Here is an 18,433-nt window from a genome sequence, read left to right on the forward strand (position 1 = left end):
GCTGCTCCTCTTGGAACTCACCTGAAGGAGCCACGGACCAGGCCACTGCAGTGCCCAAGGCTACACCAAACTACTCCCCTTCTTGTGCTTCCAGTATGGTCAATGTTCCTGTCGTGGCAGCAAGTACATCAGTAGGAATGGCCTGCAGACAATTCCATCGATGTGGGCCCCCCAGGACAGACAAATCCACACACTGTCCTTCCTCTTTCTCTTCCCTACAAGATTTAGAGAGGCTTCCCCTTTCCAGTGCCTGACAGTGTGATCTACATATGCTGTAAACTACTGGCTTGTGCTCCTGAAAAGAAGCCAACACTTTCTCCCCTAACTCTTTTGTCTCAGCCCACAGTCTATGACCATAGTGCCAAACCCCCCCCCCCCCCCCCCAATAACTACAACTCTCCCTCAGTCAACAAGCTGTTTTTCTTCTGCTTTCCATGTTATTTTCCTTTCAAACAGCTTTAAATAAATAAAAGCAGGAACCAGACAGCCATAGGGCTCCGGAGAAAGGAGGGAAATATTGCACGAGAGGCCTTATTTAGTCTTTTTTTTTTTTTTAAGGAGAAGAGACTATGGGAGAGAAAAAATGAGGAGGCAGAGGAAAAAGGGGTAATTCTAGTAAACGTAGCTGGGAAGAATCCTATTCTAATAACTGGAAGTCCTCTGGTCTACTGGCTGTGCTCAACCAATGGAAGGAGTACAAGACTTTCACCTCAGAAGCTGCCCACCCAAATTTTTATTAACTTCACCCAGCCTAATCTCAGCTTGCCTGCCACTGCTGGAAACAGAAAATACTGGCAGGCTGAGGTCATCATGGGAGTTGTGGGAAACCATTTTAAGCAGTTAGTTAGCTTGCAGAAGAATATTGTACCATGACAGAAAGTAATGAAACAGAGAAATCGCTGATATTATTAGTGTAATCATTTGATATAAGGCCTATAAGTTCTGAGAATAAAATATGCTATTTTTTTAGCTTGCTTGCAACAAAAAATAAGTCATGAGATCAGATATATTAAAGACCAGTTATTCAGGAGGTGAACTGTGCAGATATCAGAGGAAAACAGGACCGTAGCCTCTTGGCCACACCTAACTGCTTGCTGATGTGATAAGAACAGACAGTTGGGGGTCTCAAGAACACATGGGAGTAGCCCAGAGAAGAAACTAGAGCAAAGGTCAGAAGAATTAACTTAAAAAGAGCCACATGAAACAAGCTGTTTGAAATCAGAGAAAGAACAGCTCAGAAGAATAGCTTTGGACATTACCAGTGGTTAATGAAGTGCCTGATGAGCTGTTGCTGGTTTCCCAGCGTGCTGTGCTCCCAGACCTCCAAAGATATATAGACTCATGTTGGGAACTGTAAGGGGAAGTATTTTTGTGTATATATTCTTTATTGCACACTCTAATCTTGTATGCTTTTATTACTTATTCTCAGACTTATAAGTAAACTACTAATACTTAAAAATAAGTGTGTTGTGTAATCTATGACAAAATAATCACCAATTTTCCTCCCCACTACAGAAGCCTTTATAGGATGATATCAGCAAGCCTGTTAATTTCTGTTTCCATGGGTTGGAAAGCATAAATCAATGTATTTATGTAATGGTCTGCGGGTTTGTGGACCCTTGGCCCGAAGTGCGAGTTATTACTGCCTGTGGAGAGGAGCCCCACAGGTCCACACTGTCGGGAGGCGAGATCAGGAACAGCGGAGAGCTCTGGGTGAAACTGTGGAGGGTTCCCAAGGAGCGGGGTAAGAGACACAGCCAGGAGGGATCCCCACAGTTAAGTTAGACAGGCTGGAGATCAGTACCTGGGCAGAGACCCCCGAAGGGGATAGCACTAGGAAGGCCAGTGGAGCTCAAGAGAGGACATGCAGGAGGTATTCTGGAGAGGCAACCCCGAGGGGCGGAGCTTGCGCAGTGAAGGAGGTACTGATGCGATGACGTAGGCCAACCCGTGGAGCGGGGAAGGCTGAGTCAGGTCTCCAGATGATGACTTAGTTCAGCCCGAGGAGCGGGAGGTACCGGCAGTGACTGGTGGTGGAAGCAAGGGTACTTCCCCGAGGAGCGGGGAAGCACCAACTGTCCCAAGTGTAGAACGTAGGCACCACCCCGAGGAGCGGGGAAGCGCTCTGTATGAATATAGGCAAAGCCCCGAGGAACGGGGAAGCACTGACAGTCTTGGTATATAACGTAGGCACTGTTCCGAGGAGCGGGGAAGCACAGAGGCAGAACTCCCAAGTGGTGACGGCGTTCCCAGAGGTGGTCCCGAGGAGCAGGGAGCCAGGTAGATAGGACTTCTGGAGGGCGCAGGGCTAGCTCGAGGAGTGGGGGAAGGCAGGAGACCAAGTCCCCGTAGAACGCGCACACTGGCCCCCGAGGAGTCCAAGGAAGTCCGGTAATGTCACCACAGGAATGAAGGAAACAGTAGCTTGTAGAGGAGTAATGGAACTCGCTGCCAAGTTGGCTAGCTGAGGGTGAAGGCGGAGCTTAAGTAGTCTGATCCAATGATGTCATCAATCAGGGTCATCCCCGAGGTTCCTGCCGAAGAGGCTTTAAAAGAGGGTCTGATGGCGCGCATGCGCCTAGGAAGGCCCAGAGCTGGTGTGGGTGGCGGCAGCGGCATCTCACCTACCATGAGGAGCCATAGAAAATGCGGCATCAGAGGCTGGCCTGCACCGCAAGCAGGCCTGGAGAGGGAAGCAGGACAGTGCAGGACGTGAGTAGGCGCGGTTGCAGCCATCTACGACTGCCGGTCATAACAATCTAGACTGATCTGGCAGAATGAAGAGGAATGGCCAGTTGGGGGCCTTTATTCTGCCTTTGGGAGGAATATGCAGAGAACATCACAGCCCACATCGAGTCTTGCATTAACCCCTTGGAGGCTATCATAAAAAGTTATTTATATCTCAGGGAGATATAGTTAATTTTTGTGTTACTGGGAAGTTAATATAAAATACATTGCCTAATGTGATTTGCATTAAGCCTGTTTGAGTATTAATGAGCTTCTCTACATGCATTTATTACTTCATTATAACTAAATACTGCTCCATTTGTAATGTTTCATCGTCTTGCAAGCAATGGTGAATGTACACACTCATTTATAGGTCATCTCTTACATGGATGACAAATAGATACATAATACTATAGGTTTATCTAATTTCAAATGTTATATATACATATTGGCACTTTAAAAAATTCTATTTAAATATGGTAGTCAATATTTCTAGAAGTGAGTTATTTTTCAAATCCATTAAACTTAAAGAAGGGAATTTTCAAAAAGCACATATACATGTAAAACATAGTTTTACATGTATATATAGGCCTTTTGAAAATTAACATGCGTTGAACATTTAAAAGTACATATGGAAGTGATTTTGCAAGTACTTTTACATGTACATGAAAGAAATGTTCTCAGGAGGCGAAGTTAGGGCAGGGAAACCATTTACGCCTGTTCTTTTGAAAATCAAAAATGTGCGCATAAATATAAGTGTACATATTTACATCTGTTCCCAAACAATCATAAATGTGTGCAAGGGTTTGCATATACCTACTAATTTTCAATGTGGACTTGTGCGCGTAAATCTGTTTTAAAAATTAGGGGTGAAGTCTGCGTATACTTTTACGTGCGGACCTCAGTCCTAGGCGTGCATGTATAAAATTGGATTCTAAGAGAGCAATTTTCAAAGTCATTACCTCAAATAAAAGAGTATTTTACCTGTGGAAATGGACTCTTTGAAAATTGCTCACCTTGTATGCAGGTAAAAGTATGTGGATTAAAAGTACATACAATGTGTCACACCCCATGTACTTTTTATCCACACTGCAGTGGAAGTGTTCCTGGGGTGAAGTGAAGTTGGGGGGAGAAAACTATGCACAGTTTTGGTCAGAAAAGGTATCTACAAAAAAAGGGAGGTGAAAATCTCTGTTGGTACTTTTTCCTTAAGCAATTTTCAACGTGAAAGTACATACATATTTTTCCTTTGAAAACTGGAGAAATGCCATGATTAACAAATACCTGTGGACTTTACAGCTATGTGGTAGTAGGAATATTGTCTCCTAAATTTAGAATTTTCATTCAGCAATTACTGTCTTGCCATATATGAGGATTTTGCCTGCATAGTTCAACTTACCCTCCAGACCAAATCCAAGTATCTAAGTTTAGAGAATGCAAATCGTTCATTCTAGTTTGCTAAAAATAAAAATAAAATAAATGTAAACAAACACAAATAAATATCTCTTCACAATATTTATTACAATAGAATAAATGACATTCAAACATAATGAAAACAGAAAAATCTCTATTAATAAGTTAAAACAAACAAAAAGAAATGGGATGCTATGTTGCACCCTGGCATGATATAAATACTCTGCCTCCAAGCTACACCTACTCATCAACAACTCAATCATTTCATTGCATTTCTAGTGCTTATAAGACTAAAGGTAAGCTGAATGCAGATATATACTATTTTCCGTTTGCCTATCCAGCAGTGCTACTGTTCCTCTCTCCTAAATTGTAGTAGCCCTGGCTAGGCTTAAACCAGAGTTTTGACTTTTAGTCTCTATGGTGGTTTCATGATATAGCAAATGTTGCTTACCTGATGTAACAGGTGTTCTCACAGGACAGCAGGATGTTAGTCCTCACAAATGGGTGACATCGAAAATGGAGCCCACCACGGAAAACTTCTGTCAAAGTTTAAGAAACTTTGACTGGCCCCTACTGGGCATGCCCAGCACGGCACTGACCCTGCAGCCAGCAGGGGTCTCCCTTCAGTCTGATTTTCAAAGCTACAGGCAGTGCCGAAAAAACTAAAAATACAACGAACCCAACACCGCGGGGTGGCGGGCGGGTTTCGTGAGGACTAACATCCTGCTGTCCTGTGAGAACACCTGTTACATCAGGTAAGCAACATTTGCTTTCTCACAGGACAAGCAGGATGGTTGTCCTCACAAATGGGTGAGTACCGAGCTGAGGATGTCCTGACTTGCACCAAAGGCACCCAACGGCATGCAACAGGCACAACAACTGGGGTGGAATTTGGGAAAGGGCATCCGCACCCTACCGGGAAGGTGGAAGGGTGTTAGTACATCAAGTTGGAAAAAGGTTACGCAAGACAGATTGGCCGAAGATGGAATCCTGTCTTCCAGCTTTATCCAAACAATAGCGGGCTGCAAATGTATGGAGGGAACTCCAGGTTGCAGCCTTGCAGATGTCAGGAAGCGGCACCGATCGAAGGTGTGCTACTGAAGTCGCCATGGCCCTCACAGAGTGTGCTTTGACACGGTCTTGGAAAGGAATGCCAGCTTGCTGATAACAGAAGGAAATGCAGTCCGCCAACCAGGAGGAAAGAGCCTGCTTACCCACAGGTCGTCCTAACTTGTTAGGATGGAAAGAGACGAACAATTGAGTGCTCTTTCTGTGAGAAACTGTACGGTCTAGATAAAAAGCTAGAGCTCGTTTACAGTCTAGGGTATGCAGAGTCTGTTCCCCGGAGTTGGAGTGGGGCCTGGGAAAGAAGATAGGTAGTATGATGGATTGATTGATGTGAAACTCCGAAACTACCTTAGGTAAAAATTTAGGGTGAGTGCGGAGTACCGCCCTGTCTTGCAGGAGTTTAGTGTAAGGCGGATAGGTGACTAAGGCCTGTAACTCACTAACCCTGCGAGCTGAAGTGATAGCCAAAAGGAATAACACTTTCCATGTGAGATATTTTAGGTCACAGGAGTGAAGAGGTTCAAAAGGTGGCTTCATAAGGCGACCCAGAACCAGATTAAGGTCCCAAGAAGGGGCCGGAGGACGTAAAGGTGGCTTCAAGTGGAGCAATCCTTTAAGAAAGCGTGTTACAAGGGGTTGTACTGAAATCGGGACACCCCCGATACCTTTATGGAAGGCGGCTATCGCACTGACATGCATTCTAATGGAAGAGGTTTTAAGACCTGATTCAGATAGATGCCATAAATAGTCCAACAATTGAGAGATTGGACAGGAAAGGGGATCAAGGGACTGAGAAGTGCACCATGATGTGTACCTTTTCCATTTATATGAGTAGGATCTTCTGGTGGAGGGCTTTCGTGAAGCTATCAGGACACGAGAAACCGAATCCGAAAGGTTAAATGGCTGAAGGACTAACCTTTCAACATCCATGCCGTCAGGGATAAGGCCTGGAGGTTGGGATGGAGGAGGCATCCGTCGTTTTGAGTGAGCAGATGCGGGTCCTTCCCCAAGGGAATGTGTCTGCAGATGGAGAGATCCTGGAGTATGGGAAACCACACTTGGCGTGGCCAATGTGGTGCTATTAGGATCATAGTTCCCCTGTCCTGACGCAGCTTCACGAGAGTCCTTGACAGAAGAGGAAGTGGAGGGAATGCATAGAGCAGACCGGTTGTCCACTTGAGGGAGAACGCATCCCTCGGCCGAGAGTGCTGGCTCCGAATGAGAGAGCAGTAATTGTCCACTTTGTGGTTCTGAGGGGACGCAAAGAGGTCTATTTGAGGAGAACCCCACTTGTGAAACAAGGAGGTCGCTACCAGAGGATCGAGTGACCACTCGTGTGGTTGGAAGACACGGCTTAGCTGGTCTGCCAATACATTGTCTACTCCCGGTAGGTAGGTGGCCCTGAGGTACATGGAGTGGGAGAGGGCTTCTGCCCAAATCTGCGCAGCTTCCTGACACAGAAGGAAGGAGCCTGTGCCTCCCTGCTTGTTTATGTACCACATGGCCACCTGGTTGTCTGTCTGGATCAAGATTATCTGATTCGATAGGTGATCTTGGAAAGTTCTGAGCGCGTAGCGGATTGCTCGCAGTTCCAGGAAGTTTATCTGGTGTATGGCTTCCTCTCGAGACCAGACTCCTTGAGTTTGTAAATTGTCCACATGGGCTCCCCAACCGATGTGGGAAGCGTCGGTGGTTAGGATTACCTGGGGATCTGGTAGGAGAAAAGGTAAGCCCTGAAGGAGGTTGACTTGATTTGTCCACCAGGTTAGAGACAGGCGTAGCGCTTGTGTAATTGTGACAATGGAGGACAGAGGCTGAATAGCTTGAATCCATTGGTGTCGCAGAGTCCATTGTGTAACTCTCATGGCTAGTCGGGTCATGGGAGTGACTTGAACCGAGGATGTCATGTGTCCTAGGAGAACGAGGAACTGGCGAGCCGTGGCAGTGTTTTGAGACTGGAGCCGGCGAGCTAGGGATATCAGGGTTTGAACCCTTTGGTGAGGAAGGTAAGCCTTTGCCTGTAAGGTGTCCAAGTCTGCCCCAATGAAGGACTAAGCAAGATTTCTCGTAATTGACAAGAAACCCTAAGGAAAGGAGTGTTTGAATTGTCAATTTTAGGGAGGATTGAGCAATCTGTTGGGTGGAGGCCCTGATTAGCCAATCGTCCAGGTAGGGGTAGACGTGGACACCTTTCTTCCTGAGGAATGCTGCTACCACGACGAGGCATTTGGTAAAGACTCGTGGTGCAGATGCCAGGCCGAAAGGTAGTACTCGATATTGGTAATGGTTTCGGCCCACCAGAAAACGCAGGTACTTGCGATGGGATTGTGTAATCGCAATGTGGGTATAAGCGTCTTTGAGGTCTAGAGAGCATAGCCAATCTCCTCTTTGCAGCAGAGGGAGAAGCGAGCCCAGGGTTACCATCTTGAACTTTTCTTTTTGAAGGTACTTGTTGAGGGCTCGGAGGTCTAAGATGGGACGAAGCCCCCCTGATTTCTTTGGTATCAGGAAGTACCTGGAGTAGAATCCCCTTCCTTGCTGAGACGGAGGGACGGGTTCTATAGCGTTTGATTGCAGAAGAAAGGATACTTCTTGTTGTAACTGAGCCAAGTGATTGGTGAGACTCCATGCTTGTAGAGGCGGGGAGTCTGCAGGAAGAGTAGTGAAGTTGAGGTGGTAACCCTGTGCAATGATCGCTAGTACCCACTGATCTGAGGTGATCTGAAGCCAGTGGTCTAGAAATTGACACAGCCAACCTCCCACGGGGATGGCTGGAAGAGGGGTTTGGCAACTGCTCTCTACAAGGAAGTCAAAGGCCCGCCGTAGGCCCAGGTGGTGGGGCTACTGTAGGCTTTTGCTTTCGAGGCTGGCGTGGCTGAGCTCTGTGGGAAGACCGTGCAGGTCGAGGCTTAGCCGATGGAGGGTAATACCGTCGTGGCCTAAAGAAAGACTTTTTAGAGTCTTTCTTAGATGGTTGTTTGGAGGTCATATCCGAAGGAGTGGAGGAGAGTTGTTTTAGCGTCTCATGGTGATCTTTCAATTCAGCTACTATTTGCTGAATTTGCTCTCCAAACAAGTTGTCACCTAGGCAGGGTAAATCAGATAGCCTGTCCTGGACCTCTGGGCGAAGGTCTGATGATTTTAGCCAAGCCCAACGTCTGGCTGAGATGGCTGTGGCTGAAACTTTTGTGGAAGCATCGAAGATGTCATATGCAGTTCTAATTTCATGCTTCCCGGCCTCAAACCCTTTGTTAAAGGAGGGCTTGAAGCTGTGGTTGGTATTGTTCAGGCAAGGTATCCGCATATTCTTGCATCTGTTTTAGGATGGCTCTGTTATATTGAGTCATATAAAGCTGATACGAAGCTATGCGTGAAATCAACATAGCTCCGTGATATACCTTTCTTCCTACACTATCTAGGAATTTGTTGTCCTTAGTAGGTGGAGTTGAAGAGTGTGGCTTTAGACGCTTAGCTTTCTTTTGAGCTGACTCAACGACAACAGAGCGATGATCCAATTGAGGTTTTTGAAACCCCGGTGCTGACTGGACAAGATATGTAGAGTCAGCTTTCTTATTGACTGGGGAGACAGATGAAGGAGATTCCCAGTTCTTCTTTAGAAGGTCTAGAAACACCTGATGAATAGGGATGGAAGCGATGATTTTGGGAGCATCCAGAAATTGGAGTAGTTCCATCATCTGGTGCCTGTCATCTTGTTCAGATTGTAGCTGAAAAGGGACTAACTCTGACATCTCCTTCACAAAATTGATGAAAGAGAGATCCTCAGGAGGAGAACGCTTTCTGCTCTCTGCAGGAGACGGTGGTGAAGGTAAATCTGTGTCAGAAGAGGAATCATCACCCCAGGTGTCATAGGGATCATGAGGGGCTTGAATTCCTGAAGGTCCTGGTTGAGAGTCCGAGACATTAGGAGGAACCACCGAGGGCATCGAGTATAATCTCGATGGTATCGGTGCTGAAGGCGGAGCTGGAAATGGCATCGAGGGCATCGGTACTGGTCTCGATGGAATCGGTGCCGGCCTTGGAGGTCTCGGTGGAGCCGAAGGATATATCGATGGCGAGGGATGAGAAGGCACCGATGGAACCACCCCCGAAGGGGGAATTACGAACGGTGTTTCTCCCCCCGATGACAAGCCTGTCGGAGATGGCGGTGTTATCGGTGCTACTGAAATCCCCGGTGGAAGGGCTGTCATAAGCGCTTCCATGCGGTGTAGCAGCGGTGCCAGTGCTTCTACCAGTGGCTCGGTGGTCGGTTCCCTCCTCGGTGCCGGAGTCGGTGCCGGAGTTGGTGCCGGTGGAGGTTGGAACTTCTGCATCGCTTTTTCGATGGCCTCCTGGACCAGCCGGTCCAGTTCTGCCCGGAGACCAGGGGTAACTAGACCCGGCTCGACGGGAGAGGGAGGCTGAGGCTGAGCCAGAGGGACCACCGTAACCGGTGGGATCACGGCTCCCACACCCGGAGGGGGTGAGGGTTTCCTCGGTGCCTGCGAAAGAGACGTGGACGGTGCCAGGTCTGATCGAGGCTTTTTGGTCGGTGGCTCGGTCGGTACGGAGGTCGGTGGTTCTGGATCCCCGACGGGCCGAGACTTGTGCCGTCGATGGTGATGCTTTTCCTTCCGATCCCCTCGCCCATCAGGGGAAGGGACGGGAGTCGACGGCCGGGAAGTCATCGATGGCGTACGGTCACCTGAGGGTTGACGATGATGATGCAACTTCGACGGTGCCGGTTCCGATGACGTCGATGCTATCAATGGCGTTGGGGTACGAGCATGGAAGAGGAGCCCCATCTTCTCCATCCTGGCTTTGCGACCCTTTGGTGTCATTAAGGCACATTTGGTGCAAGTCAGGACATCATGCTCGCTGCCTAAACACAAAACACAGACCCTGTGGGGGTCTGTGATTGACATAGTCCGGGTGCAATCAGGGCACCTACGGAACCCCGACGCCATGGCCATGGGCCAAAAATGTAGCCGCGGGATTGGCAACTGCCAACGGGCCTCAAGGGCTAAACTCGACGTAAGTCGACCGAAAAACGGCAGAAACTTACCGGAGTTTCGCGGAGTGAAAAATTCGCCGAAGGGAGACCCCTGAGGGGCAAATTTTCTTCAGAATATAAAATTCTAAATTCCTGTCAGGAACGTGGTTAAGAGCTCTTTTACCGCATGGCAACTGCTGCGCGGAAAAAAGAAGACTGAAGGGAGACCCCTGCTGGCTGCAGGGTCAGTGCCGTGCTGGGCATGCCCTGTAGGGGCCAGTCAAAGTTTCTTAAACTTTGACAGAAGTTTTCCGTGGTGGGCTCCATCTTCGATGTCACCCATTTGTGAGGACAACCATCCTGCTTGTCCTGTGAGAAAAATAAATATCCATTACCTGCAAGCAGTCAGATGCCATCAAGCTCATATCAAATGGATCTTCAGGTGAAATTATGACTTACCTGATAATTTCCTTTCCTTTACTTATGCTACACCAATTAAGAACATATGGGTTACATTTTCTCAACCAGCAGCTGTATGTATGTCATGAATAGAACAGATATAGCCAGTATACTACTGTCAAAGCAAACATGTAAGTGATACCAGTCACAAAACCCAAAAAATGTGAATAAGCAAGTTTGCTTACCGTAAACAGTGTTTCCGTAGATAGTAGGATGAATTAGCCATTAGAAATGTGAACCATTGCATATTGTTGTAAGTTATGGCTTGCCAATAAAAAAAGATTATACATAAAAAAAAAAGAAATGTGAACCGGCCGGTGCCATCTTTAAAAATGGTGCGGGCCATCCAGTGCTCCTACCATGTGCCAGGGGCCGGCCAATGGCACAGATACCCTGTCACATGCTAAGGGCAAAGGGCCATCAGCGCCATTTTGTTTACTGGCAGCCGACGGTCCGAAAGCGGGAGAACGCTCCCGGGATCCCCACTGGACCACCAAGTACTTAAAAAAAATTTTTTTTGGGGGGGGGGGGGGGGGAATACTAAAGAACTCATTTTAAAGGGTCGGGCTGTGTTTTTGTAAGTGCCCTTTCTTCCCGCCCTCCCCCCTTAACGATAAGAGAACCCACAAAATTAATCGTGGGGTTTCCTATCGCTATCGGGGACCCCCCCCGATATCTGATGAGATTGAAAATATCGTCCGATATTTTCAATCGTCAGATACGATTTACATCCCTATTAGCCATGCTGTCTGGGAGCATGCATGCGATCGGGAGTCACAGAGCTTTGACTCTGTGTGACTGCTCGGTCATCTTCCCACGCGATTCTCCTCTTCTCCTCAGTCTCTTTGTAGCCAAGAGAGATAATAATTAAGTGCCTTTCGTGGGACTGTCTAGGGAGGAGTGAGGGATCGCATGGCTAATTCATCCTGCTATCTACGGAAACACTGTTTACGGTAAACAAACTTGCTTTTTCCCGTCAATAGCAGGGCTGAATTAGCCATGCTGCCTGGGAGTCCCAAGCTCCCGGATTTTGTCCATTTGTTATGTCTTTGAAGGGCAGGACAACAACCCATAGAGTAATAGACAGTCTCATCGGTTTTGAAGAGTCGACAAGACTGCTGTGCCCAGTGTGACTTGAAGGTATGGATAGAGGACCAAGTTGCCGCTTTGCACATATCCAGTAATGGAATCTTATTCAAGTGGGTAACTGATGCTGCAGTAGCGCGTATTTGGTGTGCCTGAGGCTTCTTGTGAAGTTTGATTGATCGTTTGTTGTAACAAAACAGAATGCATTGTGATAACCAACTGGCGATGGTTCTCTTAGAGATGGGTTGACCAGGATCATTTGGATTAAATGAAAGAAAGAGCTGAGAAGGTCTTAAAGGAGATGAGTCCTTTGTTTATAGTATGCCAGAGCCCTTTTACAGTCCAGCGAGTGGAGAAGTTTTTCTCGATCAATGTGATGAGGCCTTGGCATGAAAATGGGCAGAGTGATGGTTTGATTGAGATGAAAAGCAGAGACCACCTTGGGAAGGAAGGTGGGATGAGGACGAATGGTAACTTTGTTGTGGAAGAATTCTAAGTAAGGAGAGTAGTGAACTAAGGCTTGTAACTCACTTACTCTCCTAGCTGATGTGATGGCCACCAGGAATACTGTTTTCCATGTCAGGTATTTAATATGGCTTGTGTCTAATGGTTCAAAGGGAGGCAGCATTAGCTGCTCCAAGACAATTTTCAGGTCCCATGGTACAGGTGGCTTTGTCACCGTTGGTCTGAGGTGAAGCATGCCCTTCATGAATCTGGAAATCAAAGGATGGTTAGAAATGGGTACATCTGGTTGAAGGCTTCCTGGATGCGAAAAGGATATCTTCTACCTGCGAAGGTAGGCCGAGGTGGTTTAATATTTGCCTTTCAATCTCCACACTGTCAGATGGAGGGATTGATGCACTGGATGGAAGAAGGAGCCTCCTTCCTGTGTTAAAAGTTGCGGATGGTTCTCCAGCGGAATTGGTGGGCGTATGGAAAGTCGCATGAGATACGCATATCATGGTTGTCTCGGCCATGCTGGAGCTATGAGGATCATATCCGAGCAGTTTTGCCGTGATGTTGTCCAGACCCGGAAGGTAAGTGGCCTGGAGGGAAACTTGGGCTGCAGTAGCCCACTGGAGTATTCGAAGCGCTTCTCGACAGAGTGTCCATGAACCGGACCCTCCTTCTTTGTTTATGTAAAACATGGCGACTTGGTTGTCGGTGTACACCATGAGACATTTTCCTTGGACTTGAGAAGAGAAGGTCTGACGTGCCCTCCAGATTGTGCGTAACTCCAGGAGATTGATTTGGTACGTGGATTCTCGTGGAGACAAAAATCCCTGAGTTCTGAGATCATCGAGATGGGCTCCCCAACCTTTCCTGGAGGCATCCGTTGTGAGCGTTAGCTGATGAGGGGGCAATCGGAAGGGAGCTCTTGAGGATAGGATGGTGGGAGAGAGCCACTATTGAATGTCTGCTTTCACTGATTTGGTGAGTTGAACCTTGGAGTTGAGGGGCTGTAGGAACTGTGACCATTGAGTTTTTAGGCCCCATTGTAAACGGCGCATGTGCAGTCTCGTGTGGGGGACTACATGGATGGCTGCAGCCATGTGGCCTAAAAGTTGAAGAACTTTGCATGCCGATGCCTGATTTTGGCTGCATAATTTCTTGGCTAGGCCGGAAAGTGTCTGCATCCTGTCCTGGGGAAGGTAGGCTCTTCTCCTCTATGGTATTGATGCGAGCTCCTATGAATTGCAGAATTTGCGTAGGTTGTAGGTGTGATTTCTTGTAATTGTTGAGAAACTCCAGTGTCTGGAGACAGTTGATCGTGCGTACCATGTGTGCTTGTAGCGTATTTGGATCAGATGCCACTAGCAACCAGTCGTCTAGATAAGGGAATATTTGGATCGATAGTTGTCTGAGATGAGCCACCACGACCGCTAAACATTTCGTGAATACTCTTGGGGCCGAGGACAGGCCAAACGGCAGAACCTTGTATTGGTAGTGCATGTTCTGAATTTGAAAACAAAGGTAGCACCACGAAGATGGGTGCATGGGTATATGGGAGTACGCATCCTACAGGTCGATAGAGCATAGCCAATCGTTGGGCTGTAACAGAGGTAAGAAGTTCTTGAGAGAGGTCTTCTTGAACTTTTCTTTCTGGATATGTTTGTTAAGGTTTCATAAATCCAGGATGGGGCAGAGACCCCCTGACGTCTTTGGGATGAGAAAATATTGGGAACAGAATCCCTGATTTTGTTGTTGAAGAGGGACTGATTGAACAGATCTCTGAATCTGGAGATTCGTAATTTCTGTGTTGAGGAATGATATTAATAATAATAATTATAATAAATAAATAATAATAATAATAATGCTTAATATAATGCTTAATTGTAACCACTTATCTTAATTCTTGCCCAACACCGTAGTGCTCAAAACTTAAGTGTTCTGTTTTTCAATGCTGCTTTCCACCGTACTTCACTTGCGCTGTGCTCGCTGTTCCCCGCTGCGCTTCACTTGCGCTCAATCTTCTTTTCAATACTGCTTTCCACCATGCTTCACTTCACGATTCACTCGCTGTTCCCGCCGCACTTCACTTGCGCTTGTCTGCCACTTTGTACATGCTGTGTACCTCCCGACAATATTCAATTAAAGTACCATAATGTAAATTGGTTCTAACCAAGCGTTTATTTAAATGCAACAAATTTTCCCAAACTTTCTCCAATTTGTGTTATTCCCGAGGAGAACAGTGGGCCGCTAAAACTTCCAATAAGTGTGATTGTGTAAAACTAAAAGTATCATCCCATTGTGTGGCCATCATATTATTAATCAGCTCTAATAATATTACTTCATACTGAACTCACAAAATATTTCTCTCCTCAGGCTTATGAATCCTCTTTATGTAAATATACAACAAACAAACCACAATTACAGAGGAACCAGACTTTCACACTCACTTCATATAAATATCATTTAGAAATCACCTACCTGATGTGGACCTCATTTTTGCACTATTTTTGGTAGGCCCATTGGCTCAGCTCCCACTCACCTGGGTCTATAATAATTCAGCTGAAATAATCTGCTTGAACATTTTCCTGTCCTGCAATATGAAGAGCTGATATCTGAAGCAGATATCGCTCAGCCAATGCAAAAAGCAGATCAATTTCCTTGAAAATTCCTTGACTTCGAATCCCGCCTTGCTTGTTTACGTAAGCTACTGTTGAGGCATTATCGCTCAGAACTCTCACCGCTTTCCCTTTGAGGTGCGATTGGAAATGCAGTAGCGCCACCTTTATTATCCTGATCTCTAGTCAATTTATGGACCACAAACTTTTGTTCCGTGACAATTGACCCTGGGCATAATGGCTTTGGAAATGTGCCCCCCAACCTGTTAGATTGGCATCTGTAGACAGAAGCATCCAATCTGGGCATTCCAGAGACATTCCCTTCTAAATATTTGGCAAAAGAGTCTACCAAGTTATGGATTCTCTGAATGAGTTGGTTAGGGGAAGGCAATACTCATACCCCTGATTTTGAGGTTTAGACCTTGTAAGTAAGGCTAATTGCAAAGGTGTCATATAAGTCCTTGCCAAGATAAGAACATAAGAAGTTGCCATACTGGATGAAACCAAGCGTCCATCAAGCCCAGCATCCTGTTTCCAACTGTGGCCAATCCAGATTACAAGTACCTGGCAAGTTCCCAAACATTAAGTAGATCCTATGCAACTAATGCCAGTAATAGCAGTGGCTATTCCCTAAGTAAGCTTGATTAATAGCAGTTAATGGACTTCTCCTCCAGGAACTTATTCAAAACTTTTTTAAACCCAGCTATACTAACTTCCAAGACTTTTCGACTGCAGTTTCTGAAGCTCGCAAGAGATTTACCCCACTGTGTTCGACTCTTTATAACCGCGGGATAAAATTTTCTTTATTGTTTCCAGCGCGCCTGAGAATATGGTACGAAGACAAATCCCATCTCTTTGAGACCCCAGCAAAAGCTCAAACTTTTGTGGACTCGATGGCTAAATAGCACAGGAGGCGTCGGCTGTTAGGCGGAAAGCAAGAGGGATATTGTTTAATGATTGTCTCGTAATTCTTCTTTCAAGCAGCTCACACAGCGGTTTGCCGGCACCCATAGACCACACAGTCCATGTTCAGGATCCATTTTACCCAGCAGAGGGATTCGGTTTTTTTTGTTTTGTTTTGTGTGCCTTATCACTTTTTATTTTTAATTTTTATCGCTAGCCCTGGACCGGGGGGAGAACTAATTTTTTCGACACCTTCTCTCAAGGGGCTACCTGGACTGGCACTTCCCGGATGGTAAATTGGTGGACCGCCATAGGGGCAAATTATTTGTTGGCTGTGAAGGTAACAGCTCACCACATTCTGGGCCCGGCCTCAACAGACGCTAAAATGGAGGAACAGTGGAAACGCATGTGGGCTCTCCTATTAAGGACCCGGTGGTGTGCTCTTATCTCCGCTCGTTCCGGAGCGGGAAACCTAAGTCAGTACGACCTGGGGAAAAAAAAACAGTGTCTCACACAGAAGGGACTGAGCATGCTAATTTCCTCAGTACAATTTGTCTTTGCAATTGTTCTCTGTTTGTTCTATAGTATTTAAGTTCCTCTCCACTTGGGGGAATATTCAATGTTTTGCATTCTGCCAGCTCTTTTTCTTAGTTGTGAAGTGAAATGCGGAGTGGGTCTGGACACATGGATCCAGATCTCTATGCCTTCCGAGAGGAAGGCTCTTTCTTTGCGGACTGGGCTAGGGGAAGGGGGGTCTCAATATGAGTGGGGGAAGGGGGAGGGGGTTGGTTTGCGGATTAGACTCGGGGAGGTTACGCTACGGGATAGTAGGGGAGGGGACGGGGTTCTGGGATGGGGAGCTGCCTTAACGATACAGAGGAGAAGATGCACAGAAGAGGTCTATCTGGCATACAATGAGCTGTGGTTAATCTTGTTGGTTCCAAATATTCAATCCTTGCTGATTGATTCTACCCACGGTGAGGGCCTCAGCTGGGAGGGCCTTCACGGGCGATATACGATTTTCGCACAGTATTACATCATTAGTCTGGTGAATGTCTTCTAACACACGAGTAGTTTCTTGGAACGTTTGTGGGCTGAACTTGCCCATTAAGCGTTCTAAGGTGTTGGCTCTATTGAAACGGACACCTGCAAACATTGCATATTTGCAGGAAACACATCTTAATGACAGTGAGCATATAAAGCTTTGCAGAGACTGGGTGGGAGAAGTACGGTTTGTTTCAGCTACTACCAAGGCGGGAGGGGTAGCTATTTTAATTCATAGGAAGCTATCTATTAACGTTTTGAGAGAAATTAAGGATCCGCAGGGCAGGTACATTATTTTGGTTACCGAACTCTATCAAAGAAAAGTAATACTCTGTAACGTATATACCCCTAATACATATGATTCTCAGTTTTTTAGAAACCTTTATACACATCTGATTCCATATTTAACGGATGTTCTGGTGATAGGGGGCGATTTTAATACTATCCGAGATCCTCAGATGGACGCCTCTCAGGGTAGGAGCCGAACTCCGGGGCAGGGCAGGGGCCCCACTATGCTGGAAACCTCACTCCATTTAATGGATGTATGGCGTTCCCTCCATCCCAATGACAGAGACTTTACTCACCTCTCAAGAGCTCATTCCACTCTCTCACACTTGGATTACTTCCTCATCAGTACACATGCCTTCTCTGGGGTGGCAGATGCGGGGACTGAGGATATCATAATCTCAGACCATGCTCCGGTGTGGGTTGACTTTCAGTTCAGGGGCTCAGGCCTCCCCTCTTAGATATGGCGGTATCCTTATTACCTGGCGTCAGATGAAAAATTTAGGGCGTGCATCCAGACGAAGTCGAGTGAATACTCCAGTCTCAATAAGGAGCATGAGGGGCAGCCTCTTTTATATTGGTATACAGCCAAGGCCGTATTAAGGGGAGATATCATTTCTTATGTAACACATAGACGTAAAAGCCTTAACCTACGTATTCTATCCCTTACTGCTCAGATGCGTAAACCAAACGGCAACTGGCCTCCACCAACACGGCACCCTTGCGCTCACTATATCTTTCTCAACAATATGCTTTAAACTCCTTAATTCACAAACGCACGAAGAAAAGCGTACTCTATTATAAGTATAAGTTTTATCAATACAGTAATAAGGCGGGGAAGTTGATGTCGAACTTAATTAAATCTACCCACCCATCCCGTTTCATCACAGCATTGTGCGGTCCCTCCAACAATGTGGTTAGAAACACCCCGGATATACTGCAGTTCTTCCGGAGTTTTTTAAATTCATTATATACCTCAGAGGGCTGGCGAGAGGAGGCATGTGCTCAGTTTTGTGAGTCTTCCAATTCCCCGGCTCACACCAACGCAACGGGATAACCTGAACAGACCAATAGGGGTGGAGGAGGTCCGACTGGCAATTGTTGCCTCAAAATGTTTTAAGACCCCTGGACCAGATGGCTTTACGGCAGAATTTTTTAAACTTTTGGTAGGTCAAGTCTCTAGCACACTGGCCTCTGTATTTACAGACTTAACTGACCGCGGATCATATCCACCACATAATAACATGGCACATATTACTTTGATTCCAAAGGAGGGTAAGGATCCCCTTTCTCCGGCCTCCTATAGGCCCTATTTCTCTTCTGAATTATGACCAGAAATTGTTGGCCAAAATCATGGCTGACCGTCTAGCCAGTATCCTGCCTGAATTGG

At 46.5% G+C, this 18,433-nt stretch overlaps 1 protein-coding gene across 1 annotated transcript in view; it reads right to left on the minus strand.

Annotated features, from left to right (window-relative positions):
* KLHDC1 (kelch domain containing 1) overlaps window positions 1–18,433 on the minus strand; it is a 300,634-nt gene that overhangs the window by 145,105 nt on the left and 137,096 nt on the right. The window contains exon 9 of the mRNA XM_029597434.1: window positions 4,127–4,185. Within this exon, the coding sequence (XP_029453294.1) occupies window positions 4,127–4,185 (59 nt within the window). The remainder of the gene's footprint in view (window positions 1–4,126; window positions 4,186–18,433) is intronic.

This window comes from Rhinatrema bivittatum, chromosome 4, assembly GCF_901001135.1.
Source record: "Rhinatrema bivittatum chromosome 4, aRhiBiv1.1, whole genome shotgun sequence".
Taxonomy (NCBI): Eukaryota; Metazoa; Chordata; class Amphibia; order Gymnophiona; family Rhinatrematidae; genus Rhinatrema; species Rhinatrema bivittatum.